This window comes from Strix uralensis, chromosome 22, assembly GCF_047716275.1.
Source record: "Strix uralensis isolate ZFMK-TIS-50842 chromosome 22, bStrUra1, whole genome shotgun sequence".
NCBI classification, from domain to species: Eukaryota; Metazoa; Chordata; class Aves; order Strigiformes; family Strigidae; genus Strix; species Strix uralensis.
Window position 1 is genome coordinate 3,367,313 of NC_133993.1, and position 14,916 is coordinate 3,382,228.

General features: G+C 47.3%; 1 protein-coding gene across 31 annotated transcripts in view; it reads left to right on the plus strand.

Annotated features, from left to right (window-relative positions):
* Positions 1-14,916, plus strand: part of LOC141953550 (hydrocephalus-inducing protein homolog) — a 176,786-nt gene that overhangs the window by 44,078 nt on the left and 117,792 nt on the right. For 30 of the 31 annotated variants that reach the window (XM_074892204.1, XM_074892194.1, XM_074892195.1 and 27 more), the window contains 2 exons: positions 8,956-9,157; positions 11,845-12,010. In XM_074892204.1, the coding sequence (XP_074748305.1) occupies positions 8,956-9,157; positions 11,845-12,010 (368 nt within the window). Of the gene's footprint in view, positions 1-7,732; positions 7,823-8,955; positions 9,158-11,844; positions 12,011-14,916 lie in introns of those variants that run through there. The other variant, XM_074892207.1, reaches the window with a different exon arrangement.

Below are 14,916 nucleotides of genomic sequence, written 5' to 3' on the forward strand. Positions count from 1 at the left end.
TGTCCCTGGATCCTTAGTTTTAGCACTCTGCACTCTCTTGCTAGGTTTATTCAGCCCTCTCTGTGTATATATTCGCCACGGCTCGTTAGTTGGAACACCATAAATTTTTTCATGAGACATGCTGTCTTTTAACAAAGCCGTAAACATTTCCGTACGAGAAATCCTGTTTTCACTGCCTTTAGGGCTGTCTTGAGTATCTCGATTTCCTGCACTCCCTCGGGGGCCCCACTCTTCAAGGTTACGTAACTGTTGCACTTTTTCTATTACTTTATCGAGGGGATCCCCCATTTCATTAATGCAAAGGGGCATAATTACATTTTTCTATGCCAGTGGAACGGTTTGAATCACTCTGTTTCTCATAGTGACCAACAAAGGATGCCACATCATAAAGTCAGCGTCTCCTACAAAAATAGCTGCTTTCATCCCTTCCTCTTTCATTTGCTGTATACAATCTCGCAAAGTATACCACTGACGGTCAGATGCCAGCCAATCATTCTCTGTAGGATATTTGGTATTACATCCCAGAGCAGCCAGTGCTAACAAATTAATATCCTGAGTGTTGTTTTGAAATGCATCCTGCACAAAAGCATTTGAACTTAAAATCAAAAACCTTTTAGAATCTCCTGCGTTTAGGGTTACCCCTGCCACTCCCTGATCCTGCAAATGCACCATCCAAGAGAGCAAGGATTCCCCCGGTCTCTGCTTAAATCTTTCAATTATATCATTTACTTCATACTGTGTATGATCCTCTATCATATCCTTCCTCACAGCTTGCCCACTATTAGGATCTCTACCAGGATCCCACTGCACACTCGCTTCTGCAATCACTGCATGAACTTTCTTACACTTTCTCCTTTTCCTATACTTATATTGTGCTACTCGCACCGCAGCTTTCTCTGCCACTGTCTGATAAGTATCCAGCTTATCAGCAAACAACTTATTCTGGCATTGCAACATCACTATTTGACTCTTCAAATCACATATCTGTCGCTCCATCTGGGAGCGCTCTAACAACAGCCTCTCTTTACTCTGGTGTTGTTTTCTACATGCAGTTAACAAAATCCACCCTCGTTTACTTGAATTTGTAGTTTCTTTTCCTTTTTCAATAGGTACCTTTTCATACAATTTAAAACATCGAATGGTCACTTTAAATAATGGCATTTTTGTCGGATCCCACTCCTGACACCAATTTATGTTTTGCTGATCAGGGATATCAATTACACTCAGACACCAGAGTAAAAAGAGCAGGCGTATTTTACTAGAAATAACTAAATAATGTAACAGAATAATACAGAAAACATACAGTAAGAAAAGACAGAATAGTGCACTTAAACAAATAGGAAAATACAGGGTAATGCATCAAATCATTACTGCCTGAGAGAGAGAATAGTGATTAAGAAAGATCCATCACCACTTGCATACTTTACCATCATCCAGATCCGCAGTCGCTGGGGAGCCCCGGTTACAGCGAGGATTTGGAGAACCTTTCCCTGCAAGTGGGAAATCCTACGCGGTGCGTCCACCCGTAGGTGAGGCTTCCAAAGTCGCTGTGAGCGGGCCCAGCCTTATATACTAGAGATCAGCAAGCCAGAATAGCTGACACCTTTGTTTTAAGCGGAAATATCTGGTTTTCATCTCACGTTAGGTTCCCCCCCAGAGCCTGGCCAGGGCTTAAGGGAGAAGCTAAGGGAGATTCCCTGCTTATCTAGTTGATTTATGAGCAAGGTCACAAGGCCAGACAACTGTTTCTGTGGCTCCATTATCTTGCTCACACATAAAGAAATATAAGGATACATTCAAGATAGACATGTTTTATGATGTTTAAGCTACATCTTCTATGCATATTTCACTAATGACTACACACAGAGTTAGCAGTTTCAGTTCAGGGCCTGTTGCTCAGGCTTCAGTACTCCCACCTTTTACATCAGGATAGGTGGTTTGTTATAACTTAGTATAATACCTATCAGCACAATGGTTATCAGTTATAAAATGTACAGGATTCATCTATAGGTCAACTCTGGCTTGGTCCTATTGTCCAAGCCTTAGCACTTCAGGTGGTTAGTGGTGTTAGTGTCACTGTGCACATGCAGGCAACTCATGAAATCCCAGCCCTGGCTGTTTGTTGCTGTTTGAGGCTGAACAAGGAACTGTAGCGTGGATGTGCCAGCACCTCTGAACATCTCAGCTACCCACAAGGATAAAGCATCCGAGAAAAGCACTGCCTTGCTGTGATAGTCATCTGTGGTTTTGTGTAGGCTTTGGAGAAAACAGCCACCTTTGTAGAGCTCTGTTCTCTTTCCTTTAAGAACCCCCTTTTGACAAGGGGTCTTGTCATCTGTCTGGCAAGGCTGGCATTGCAATCAGTGGCTTCCAGGAACTTGTTTGAAAATGAAATGAAAATCCTATTGATGTAGTCTCTGGATCAAGCCTTTTCCTTTCTCTTTCTTCTCCTTTGTAAATCCACTGATGCATGTGGACAGGCAGCAGGGTTTAACTGAGGTTTAGCCCTTGTTGTGCTGCATTTTCCATTCCAACACGCAGCAACCTGAGTGTTCTCAATTTGCACTGACTTCAGCCAGAATGGAGGAGGCTCAGTACTTGTCTGAGCAAACTCCCTACCTTGTTACATACTTGAGTCGTCCCTGTATTGTGCAGGATACCAGGGTGGGAATACCAAAACCATTTTCTGGTTTTAATCTTAGTCTTGTGCCAGTGTTTACAGGGGCTCTGACGTTGCTGTGAGTAGCGTTAAGTTACTGTTGAGCTAAATTCATGGCAACAGACCGTGAGCTTCTGACGGCCACCGCTGTGTGCCACTGCCACTCCAGCCTGCTGTTGTTCATCTTCATGCACTTCTCCATTCCTTCCACACCAGGCAGATTTATAGTAGCTGCTTACAAGTGCTAAGAGGTGGGGAAATCTTCCACTTCCTAAGCAGCAGCCCCTTTTGAATCCAAAGCTTCCCTGTAGTGCACTAACCGATGTAATTCTTTTTTATTTGTGTTCAGTGCTGGTAGATGGTTAGAAACTTACTTTATTCTGTGAGTTTTTAAAGAAGATCTTGTTTCCTGTGTTATCCTAAGGTGTAAGCCAGACTGATGCTGTACAAGAGGCTTCTCTAGATTTTCCTTGGGCTATCAGGCATTTAAAAACTTTGCAAAGGGATTTTTCTTTCTGCCTGTCGTAGGTGGTGAGTGCACATTGTGCTTTTTTTCCTTCGCTTGTGAGAATTCCCGGCAGTGTGGCTGGTTTCTGTCAGACTTTCATGTTCTTGTACATCTGCTTCAAAGTGAGTGGAGGGAGTCATATATTGTAGGCAAAAAAAGTGTAAATAGGAGTTTGTGCAATTCTATGTTGTCTTTGCATCTTAATAGTAGCAGCACTGCAACAGAGCGAGGATTGGTAACTAATACTTTATACAACTGATTGGTTATAGGCTTTTATAGTTCAAATCACTTAGATTGATGGGTGAGTCTAGTTGGTCTCCAAAGTGTTCGTTTCTGTCAAAACAGCTAATAGGTAACAACTGTTTCCTGTCTTTGTTCCCCTTTTCTAGAACTGCTTGTAAAAATGAATTTTTCTTACACTGTTTTAGATAAGGCCGTTCTGCTCCTTGCAGAGTATGGCCCCTCTCCAGGGCCTTGTGTTTCAAAAGAGATGATCTATCACTTTGAGGGTAGATGAAGGGGTATTAAGTTTGTGCTTCATTTGCTTGAGGTTTCTTTGCACAGCTTTGTAGCTCCACAACTCCATAACACCCCTCCGATCAAAAACCCTGCTCCAGCAACCCATGGATTGGCTGCGTGAGCACAGACTGGGGTGTATGTACTAGGAGGGTCACTTGGAAGTTAAAAATCTCCTTCTGGCTGTTTTGTTCATCTTCAGGCATGCACAGAAACAGACTTCTGCGTGACACTGCATACCCCATTTTTAGCACATGGAAGATTTCTGGAAGAATGTGGTTTTCATCTCTTTGCAGGTCATCCTTGACCGCAGCTTGTCTACTCTATCATCAGTGGAAATCACTGACATGTCCTGAAGTGTCATTACCGGGGGATGTGTTTCAGGGCAGAACTGACCATTCATTAACCTCCTTTCCTTGTGGATCGATCAGCATCTGCTGAGAAGCAGAAGAGCAGCTTGAAGGGTCACTGATTTATTAAGTGGTCTATTGGGCATGTCTTTGCCAGGCAATCGGAATGAAAGTTCCTGCACCATTTTCCCCATGGCCAAAAGCAATGTTTCAGCCAGTCAGGTACCCCAGCATATCGTTCCTGTAGTAGCAATAATGATTAAAAATAGCCCGCGACATCCTGGGTATGCAGCAGTGGTCTTTCATCATCCGACGGTTTTATCGTCCTTTTCAATACATTCTGCGAAGCTCCTTCATGCTGGGCAGGACAAAGCCTCCGTGCTGGCTCCCAGATATTCCTGTGCCGGAGTATTTCATCCTGGAAGGAGGCAAACAGCTCTTCCTAAGCACAGTGCAGAAGGGTGATGGGGAATGCTGTGGGTGCTCAGTCACAGAAGGATGCACAGCGAGAGCCTGACTGCAAGGAGATGACTTAACGTGCAGGAGAGCTGTCTGAAGAGCCTGCAGCCTGTCCTGTGGAGCACTGCTGGCTGGTCACTGCTTTCCACCTCCCTTTTCATCCCCATCTGTTGTCTTACGGCTCCTTGCAGGGCCTCTGGGGTAGAGACCCTCTTCTTGCACTGTGCTGCGTGGGCTCAGTGGTGCTTTGCCGAGGCCGGGGCCACGCTGGGGACTCTGACCGTTACAGCAATACCTGTGGCCACAGTAATGACGAGGATGCTCTGAGCTTTGTTGTAGCCTGGGAATGGTTCTTTAGAAACACCTGTGTTAGCAGCAGCAGTGATTTAGTGGTGAGGTTTATAAACGAGGTCTGGAGTAAATAACGTGATGGTTTAATGATGTCTGAAGGCAGCTCCTGAACACCACCTCGGAGAAGCACTTACAAATGACTGTCGCTGCTCTGCGTTTTGCTCTAGGGCTGGAAATACAAGCGTGGGGACGGACAGACGGCCTTTCTCAGGCCGGCGGAGACTCGGCGCATCTTGTAGGTGAAGCCATTAGCTTCCCAACAGCGAAACAGCTCAGAGCAGTGCTCCTGACTCTGATCTAGTGGTAGCTCTGTGGGCGACGCAGCAAAAAGCACATGGTGGGGGGGCTGGATCAGGCTGTAGGTGACTTCTCCAGCTTTCCAGAGATCACTTAGCCTGGTGAAGTGACTCGCTTCTCCGGCGGTGAAGTGGTAACAGAGACCTCTGCATGCTGTTTGAAAAACAAGGATATGCCAGCAGTGGAGGCAGCTGGGTATGATGGTAGCAGGAGCAAAAGAATTACTTATCATAGGTCGATATGGGGGTACAGTAACATCCTTTTGAGTGAAGAGCTCTGCTTTCATTGCTTGCTTGTATTTTCAGTGAAAAAGCAGCAGGACCTGTCCCTCTCCAGCTGCCTTCATAGAAGAGATGAGAGCAAGGCACTGTCTTCTAACAGACTGGGCAAATGAAATTGCATTTGCTTTCCATGCCACCTAAATATTCCAAATTTGACTGTCATTCATTCCTAAAAAGATTTAAAATCCAAATTCAGCAGAGAGGGAGACACAGGGATAGAGGAAGAATAATGTCTTGGTGAAGACGAAATGCATGAGTGCTGTTTTGTTTCTGTTCAGTCTAATCAATCTGGCTACCAGCTTCCTAATGTTTAGAGCAGTAATCAATGAAGGAAAGTACCAGCTGTGAATACTAGGAAAGTGTTCTTCATAAAACCTGAGATTTGTTTTGAAATCTTGTTCAAGGGTTTGCTCATCCATTCATTGAGCTATACTTTCAGGCTAAACAAAATCTGTCTTTCTGTTTAAGAACAGTTTGTACTGCTCTGAAAATGATTCCCTCTTGCACCAGGATGATCTTGTAGTATTAGAAGAATTCAGAAAGATGTTTTAGCTGTTCTGTAAATTCTCTCTTTGTCTGTTTCCCTGCACACCAGGAGCCCCACAGAGGATGACCCAATGCTAGATTTCTCACTTCAAGATAGTGAAAAGTTACCATGGTGTGCTCAGATACCTGTGTCCGTAGTCACGCAGATGGATGCTGGGATAAAACACAGGGGTGTTTCTGCTGTGTCAAAGAGCATCGCTCAGGAGTGCACAACCCAAAGCATCTGCTCTACTGCTCTATAAAAAGTCTAGCTTTTAATTTCAAGTTCAGGCATTGCTTTGTTCAGGTTGCAGAGAGAAAGCTGTGTCCTGCCACCTGTAGGAAATGTATCAAAAGCATGTAAGAATGAGAGAGTTGACAGCCTGTAATAAGATCATGTTGTGTAAATAACGATAGGGCAGACACATCTAGATTCAGTGAATGTGCTTTCATGGCAGCCAGGCATCCCAAACCACAACCATGGACATTACCCTGTCAAATGAAATACCTAGTGCTACGTCGCTGTTACAGTACAGAGGGTTTTTTTAAAAACTTACATACTAAACAGCCAAGAGTCTTAAATGAAATGTCACATCTAATTTGACACCAAGACATGCAGCCTGCAGCCGCCCGTGGCCGACCCTGGCAGGTCCGCTCTCTGTGTCAGCCCATCGGCCTGGCAGACAGATCCGTGGCTTCCTCCTGACTCGCTGGCAGCTGTGCACACTCTCCTGGACCCAGAGATTTGTGGGTTTATGTATTCAGCACGATGCCAAATGCTCTCTGTGGTAGAAGGTGCTCCGGCAAACCCTCCAGCCTTCAGAAGAGTCCTCGGTGCCTGCAGCCAGGAGCGCAGGGGTGGCTGCGTCCCCAGCTCCTCCCTGGGAGAGCAGCAATAGGGGATGTTTAGCAAATTGTGTAGAAACAGGCAGTGCATATGCTTTCTCCCTCGTGGGCTCTAGAGTTAGCATTTTTCTGTGCTGGGGGCTTTATTCTCATCTCTGTTGAATAGCTTCTGACGGCTTTATCTTCTAAGAATTTGTCCAGTTGCTCTCTGGATTTACAGCTGTTAGCCTCTACAGCCTCCTGTGGCAGTGTGTTCCAAAGGAAGGAATTCTCCCTGGAAAAGTACTACCAATTCTGTGTAATTTCTGACTAATAACATTATTTCAGGCCCTCAGGTTCCTGTTTTATGACAAATAGTGACAAATTTTTCTTATTCACATTTCCCAGGCCATTCATGCTTTTACAAACCTCTCCCACCTATCTCCCATATGATTTCTAGGATGAGGAGTCCTGTTCAATCTTCTTATAAAAGCTGCTTCATACTCCTAATTGTTCTTTCTGCCCTTCTCTATTTAGCTTCAAATGCTTCAGCTTGTTTTTTGAGATCAGAACTATACCCAGTATTTCAGGACACACGTGGCCATGGGTTTAGACAGATGATAGTTTTCATGGTGTTTATTTTGCAGTAGTTTGTCATCTTGATCATTGTAGAGCGCTGGCTCATGTTTCCATAAACCCGAGCTCGAAGCACTGTGCATGTCTCCCATTTCTTGGCTCCTGGCTCCTTTGCTTGCCAATATATGCCAAGGATTCAGTGGAGGGAGAGGCAATGCTTATAAAGCATACCCGCCTCTGTAACCCTACTGAACATCAGTTATTTCTGTATGCCAAGTTGTCCATTATAGAAAGCAGATTGTCCAGTCACTGTAAACATTGCTGCTGTCCTCGCAACGTAACTCGTCTCTGGCCACAAATCCCTACCACTCCAGACTCCCTTAAGAACAGAGAAATTGAGGCTATACAGGCATGAAGGCTGGATTCTCCGTGTGTGGAGATGAGTGAATGACTCTAGAGATCTACTGTTTTAAGGGTGAGTCTTGCTTCATTCCCCAGCGCCCCTGCAAAAGAGGGGGCTCTTTTTTTTTTTTCCCCCCCTGGAACAAATGTGATTCTGCTGTGTTGTGTCTGGCTTAGGATTTCAGGAGTCCACCCAGCGCACATCCAGCTCTCTCCCTGTGTTGTTGCACGGTAGCCGTTTAAAGGCAGATCTGTTCTCTGGCTGCCTTGCTGTGACCTGTGCAGTGAGGAGGAGGCTCTGCCTTTGCAGAGGAATGCTCTCCAGGCTATGGCCAGGTTGCTGCACTTGTCTGTGGGGGCTGGCTCTGAGGCTTTAAGCACCACTCCACAGAAATGCCGTTTCTAGAGAGTGTGTGTGATGTTTGCTGTTTGTATCTCACCTGGGAAACACTTGCCTGCAAGAGGAGGAGTGGGCTTGGTACTGAAGTTTGAGCTCAGTTGACTCCCAGGAGTGGCTGGGAAGAAGGAAGGTTTGAAAGCTCTGGAAATGAGGGAGCCTTTGGGGGGAGTCTGTTCGGGAGGGTGACGTGCTGGCAGGTACTCCAGCAAGGCTCCAGTCATTAGTCAGTTGATGTGCACATCCCAGGACACTCTCCTCTTCAGCTGGGTCTGAGGTGGAAAGCCAAGATGCCCTCGCTCTGGTCGTTGGATGGCTTGGGAAGACGCAGCGTAGACTTGCAGACTCAGGCATAAGCAACAGGGTCCCGGCTGAGGAAATGGGCTTGCAGGACTGTAATGGGCAGGTTGGGGTGGGCCGTGCCCCACCAGTCTCGTTTTGGCATGTCTTCGCAAACCCACAGCAAGTGAGGGCGCTGCTTCTGCAGCACAGTGAAGCTCTCTTCTGTGTCCCATCCTGCCCTGGGCTGTCACTTGTTCCTCTGAACCTCCATTTCCTGCCCACGTGCCCCCAGACATCTTTGCTTGTCAGCAACAAGGGGTCAGGAGAGACACAACACCGGGCAAGCCCTGACTGAGGTGGGACTCCTCAGAGTCACCTGAATGACTTGGATGCAGAATTCCCTGTGACTTGATTGGGATGGCAACCCAAAGGCCACCTGGGCACATCTGTTACTGGTGGCTTGCTTTGTTCCTCTTACTTCCATCAGCAAGTGAGATGAGCAAAGACTCCCCTTTGCTTTTTTCCAGGTGAAGATATTCACACAAGCCTTTATGGAGCAGCTGTAGATGTCAACATCGGGCTGGCCAGGAGCTCCCTGACAGTTGAGAAGACTTACCTCACGCTGTCAAACCACAGATCTGTGGTCATCCACAATCGGAGTGAAATCATAGTCCACTTCCAGTGGAAGGCTTTTGTTACTCAGGAAGAGGAGGATCATCAGAAGTTGAGGTTCGTTTGAAAGATTCATTTCAGTAAGATACACTGCCCAAGGGTAAAACTAACGTATGGCCTTAAGGGGTGTTGGTGCATTGAATGGTTTAGGACAAGTAAACCATCTACGGCATCAGGTTACGTGTCCTTTGGCTTTAGGGTAATGGAGCTCAGTGCCTCCCATTCCAGTTCCATCCATACTGGAGTATGGATGTAGTATAGCTGAGGATGGCATTTTGGGGAGGAAAGGATGATTGCAATGACTGGATTTCCTCAGAGAGCAAATTTGCATTGGTGGGAGCACCAGACCACTGAGGTCCAGAGATCCCTGGCTATGGAGGGTCCATGAGGCTGAGGAAAGTGTCAGCACTCGTTCCCTGGGACTGCACTGAGTAGCAGCACTTAACATAGCTGCAGGTAGCATAACTGTTACGATATTCACTGCAGCTTCTTCCACTCCAGCTTTGATAAGGTGGCAGGCTCCTTCTCCAGTAATGTGCAGGTAAAGTGCTTCGTTGGCCCAGCAAGTTGAGACCATCCTGCTGTAGGATGTTGAATTGCCCTGCACTGTCCTGGTTTCCAGCACAACGAGGTATTTCTACCCTTCCTTAGAGACTGAGGAGGTGAAGGGTTCTGCAGGGAAGGTAGGGCAGCACAGGACAGAGCGCATTTGGGCTGCAGCAGCCTGTGTCTTCATGGTGCTGAGAGATGGGGCAGGTTCTTCAAAGGGTGTCTGTGGTGAAGCTTTGAAATTCCCCTTTCAGGCAGCAGAGAAACACTTATAGCCCGGGGGGATGAACCGGAAATGACACTTAAAAGTTTGGGTGATTAAGGGAATCCTTGTGGGACTTTTCAGACTTGCATGGATGTAGGTGTATAGGAGTTAGCTCATAGCTGATCAGGAAACTGCCTTAAACTGGAGCACTTTTTAAGGGCTTCTGAGCCAATAAAGTTCAACATAATTAGGTCAGAAATGCCTTGAAGGCCAAAACTAGTTTTCCACTGTTCTCTATTTTTAATTACACAGTGTGTGACTTCCATGCAAGCTCAGTGTTTTAAAAGAAAATCTCATTACCTTCTCTGGGCACTTGCCTGGACCATTCCTTTACCGCTCTCCTCTCCCCTGCCTGTCTCAGATTGGACTCTGAGTGCTCCTCTTTCCCCTCAGAGGCAACCAGGTTTCCCCACAGTTCACTTCAACCTGATTCTTTTCCAATTACATTTGATCTCATGCCAGTTTGTGTCCTAGAGTCTGATCAGGACGTTTTGTTCCTCCTACTTGCAATCTCAGGGATGGCCGTAGCTCCAAGGCCACTGTCCTGCTGTCAGAGAAGCTTTTGAGATCTCAGAGCAGAGAGGACTTTTTCCATGAGAGGAGACAGTGCAGGACCCTGCTCTGGGCTGTGACCCCAGAAGACCTGGATCATTAGAAGGTCTATCCAGGGGTTTGCTCTGTCTCCCTCCTGCAGGACTTTCTGGGATGTAATGGTGGATTATTGTCCATTGATGGAGGTTGAGTTGAGGGTTGCCCATCAGTGGCTGGAAGCCCTCCTCACGCGCAGCGCTGTAGGTCAGCCATGGAGAAACATTGCCCACTGCACTCCAGGGGGAGCGAGCCAAAGCAAGTGGTTTTGGCTCTGGTGCCAGCCTTTGCCGGAGGCTCTGTCTGTGTACAGCTGGTAACCTCCATGACCATATTTCCTTTGAACTGTATTTGAATTTAGCTGGGTGATGATTGCTATCCTGTTTATACTACATTGCCTTGATCTGCTACACGTGGAGCCTTCCACTCATCCCCCCAGAGTTGTCACCTGCTGGTTCTTCATGGCCGGGGACTGGAGTGTGCAGAGGGGACAACGATAAGCCAGCCAGGAAGCAACTGCTCTGTAGCCGTGCTCCCTTATCTCTTGGTTGTGATCTTTAAACACTAGAATGATTTCTGCTACAGCTACCAAGTAAGGGAGAGATTAACTGCATCAAAGCCCTACAGAGATGGCCAAAAAGAGGAAAAAGATAAGGTGGTTCAAGGCTAGACGTAAGGGTTTGGATTCAGAGGTGCTGGTCCAGACTTCTGTAGTGGGTGATGCTAGGCAAAGTCCCTGCCCCTCTCAGGGCCTGTTTCCATGCATATAAAACCATTGGTTTCACCAAAGGGATGCGATGCCTGAATTCATTTGTTTGCTTTTACAGTGCTCTGGGATCCTCTGGTGGAAGGCGGTACAGGGCACAGAGAGCACATTTAGCTTGCTTATCCCTGCAGGTCCAAAGGGGAAGAAAAGAGTGATGCCAGTAGCCTGCAGCTGAAACCCAGCTGTGTCTCCCCTTGCCAGTGAAGCCCTGCAGTGGGTGCTCCTTCATCTCGATCTGCCTCCCCCAAGCAGCTCTGTGGTAGGAGAAGCCAGTTGGGGTTGTTGGTGGATTCTCCATCAGCTGTGGCAGAGGCTTTGAGCCGGGAGGCTCTCGAGGGCTGCTGGCTTTCAGAAACCTTTTCTGAGCTTGTAAGCGTGGAGTAAAACTACATGCCGTGCCCGCGAACAGCAAGTGATAATCTGATCCGTGTGGGACCCCGCGGCTCGGGGTCAGCCCCTTGCTGAGCTGCTGCTGTTCCTCCCCGAGTGCTTTGCTGCCCCTGCGCTCACATGAGTCTCTGCAAATAGGTTGCTCATTGAATTATCTGCTTGGTTTGTCTCTCCCCGTGGCTGCAGGCTGCAGAGGCAGAAAGAGGACGAGATGGATCTGAGGGAGTGCAAGGTGGACCCCGCTCTCCGAGAACACCTTTCCCTTCTCTCCCGCCCCTTCCAGGACCAGTGGGCAAAGGCACAAGGAGACTCCATGCTTTTCTCCGACGATGTGTTCACCCTTGAGCCGCTGGTAAGTGATAGCTGAGAACCTCCCTTCCTTCTCCTCCCTGGCTGAGGTCACTTGGCAGGTCCCTGCATCAGCTGGCTTGATGTGCCGAGAGAAAACACCAGGTTTCTAGTGAGGCTGTGAGAGCTTGTGGCAAAAAGCATTTCTGTGGGCTCCTGACAGAGCGAGAGGCTGCCTAAAGCTGGGCTCTGCTGCAAGGGCTATAAATTAAGGGCACTTCTCTCCCTGTTGAGAGCTATTAAGGGCACAGTTTATACTAGCGTATGGGGATTAACAAAGGATATCAGAGCACTCTCAGTTCACATCTTGACCTGAGAAATGAAATGGTCCTCTGTGGAAAGGAGGCCAAATTCAACCCAAGTTTGATCACAGACGTACCAATCTCTTCATATAACCTGGATGGATACCACGGCTGAATCTCCCTTCCAGTGTCATCTGTGAGCCTGGACACAAGGCTGGCAGGTTTAAACGGACTTTTTGACTTTCATTGTGCATAGGTACAGAAATTTTTTTGCTTTTTCTGTTTATGCAAGCAAACCCCCATATCCTTCAGTCAGCCAGAGCCCTGGTTCTGAGTATTTGCATGGTCTGAGATGAAGAATGCCCACTGTCTGAGCAATGCAAAATCCCTTTTCATCTTGGAGTAAATCCTAGGACAATCTCAACCTCTTCTTCCTTTTAAAATAGGTGAAACTTTTTTTTTTTTTCAAGGAAGGGGATCATCTTCTCAGTTACTCCTATATCCCATATAAGGCTGAGAGCCACCAATGTTGGCACAGCTGCAGTTTCACACCACTGTAGCTGACAGCAGCATGATGTGACCAAGAGATTGTGTCAGAGCAGTGGGAATATTGTAGAGAGTGGGAGCTGATCAGCTGAGCATTAAGAGCACCCTGTGGTGTGTCAGAGCTGGTTTTGGAGTGTGTCCCAGGGCTCCTGCTGCTTCACAGTTAGACTGTGTGTAAGAGTTGGTCAGAAAAGCAGCATTGTCTCAACATTGTCATCAGGGACATGGACAGTGAGGTACCGACAATGGCCTGCTTGGAGCGCAGTTGCCGATCCCTGGAGTGGAATGTGGTGCAAAGGCTCCTGAATGCAGAACTGTGTGGCACAGCCAGTGCTGTGCTGCTCTTTGGTACCTGGTCCTGGCCAGAGCCGTTAGAGATAACCACATAGCTGCTGTCAAAAGGGATGGATTGCAACCGTTGCCATAACATCGATGAAGAAATCATGAACTTTAGACGAACTTTGCTCCATTATAATACCAAAACACACCTCCTGGTTGAAGGTTACCTGCCTCCAAGACTGACCACGCCTCAGACACTCCCCCCTGCGCACGCGCCATGGCCTCGCTCGAGAAGGGCGGAGATATGATAATTGAATTCTGAGAAGGGCAGAGACCCCTGAGGCAGAGGAGGAGCAAGGTGTGTTACTGAGCATAAAAGATGACTCTGGACAACAAAAATTTGAAGCTTCCCCACCAAGGATCACGATGATCGATGACGCAGCATCAGCTGGACCCGGGACCGTTAGGATGTCGTGAGATCAGCGGTGGTAGCTATAACCTCTCTCCCACCTCTCTCTAAACTTAACTTTACTTTTCCCCTTTCTTTCACCCATCTCTAACTATCGCGTGCCGCTTCATGGGCAACACAATAAAGTTTCACTCTTTGATTACTGCTATCCCCTCTGGTGTTGGTCACCTTAATTTTGCACTTTCGAGATCGTAGCAAACGAACCATCACGAGTCCACCGAGTGGACCGTGACACTGTGTCTCCACAACTAGCTTAGCCTGCTCTTGAGCTCCTGAAGTGCGTTAAGGTGAGGTCCAGTAGTCCGACTGCCGACAGCGCCGAGTCCTGGTACTCCATGTAGTGACATACGGACATAAAGTGTAGCCTGGCCTCAACTCTCGAGTGGAAACCTTTCCTGAATGGCTGTGTTAATGTTACACAGTTTGCTCTATGACTGAATATAAGTGGGCTACTGCGTGAGTCTCTCCCCTTCTGTATTGTCCAGCATTATCAACCTTTTGATTGCCATTAATTCCATTGTTTATGGAACAATCATTCAGTTTTGCTTGTGCCTGTCCTTCCCCCTGGCATATGGGTGTCTTTACATCAAATGGTAGTAAGTATTTTCTCCTCTTTATCAAATGTAGAATTTAAAAATCCACTGCTGCTGGCTTCCACAGCCTTCTCTCCGGTGACAGCCCTGTAACTTTTAGCTTGGGCAGACACCCTTCTTGCACTGCCATGTAAATCTGCTGGAGAGGCCCCCTAGAGATGGGACCTTGCTGCCTCAGACCTTCTGGCCAAAAGTGGCTGCTCTCTTCTTCCCACCTCTCACCCATGATATGTGGGAGCTCCCCACCGAAATAATGAAACCCTTGTAACAGGTGACTGGAGGAAATAATTGCTTCCAGAGGTTGGGAAGCTGGTGGAGGGAGAGTAATCTTGGAAACGCTTTCTGGGTGGAATGGCTTTGCAGGGTTTGTGCAGAAGCTTTGCTGTGCCAGTGGCCATTAGCTGTCAGTATTTTCAGGTGCTGCAATCTGTAGAAGCTGCAGCAGGTCACTTCAGTCTGTATAGGGTTAACTCGCTGATGAAAATTAATAACAAAAAAGAGGAGGCATGATTTTGGAATTACCATGTGACCAAGAACATTTTGAGCAATCGTCCAAGCCTGTGGGAAACAAGCTGATACGCAGCTCTGACTTTCTGAGCACATCTCAAATTTGGTTTATTTTTGCATCTACACATGGTATGTCAGCAGAGGCAGCTGTGGTAGAGGCCCAGGTGGCTACCAAAGGACAAAGTCCTTGCTGTTTGCTGCATCCTCCCCACCACAACTTGGCTGTAAGTCACATTGCAGACCCATGGGAGCTGACTCCTTGGAAATGGCAACC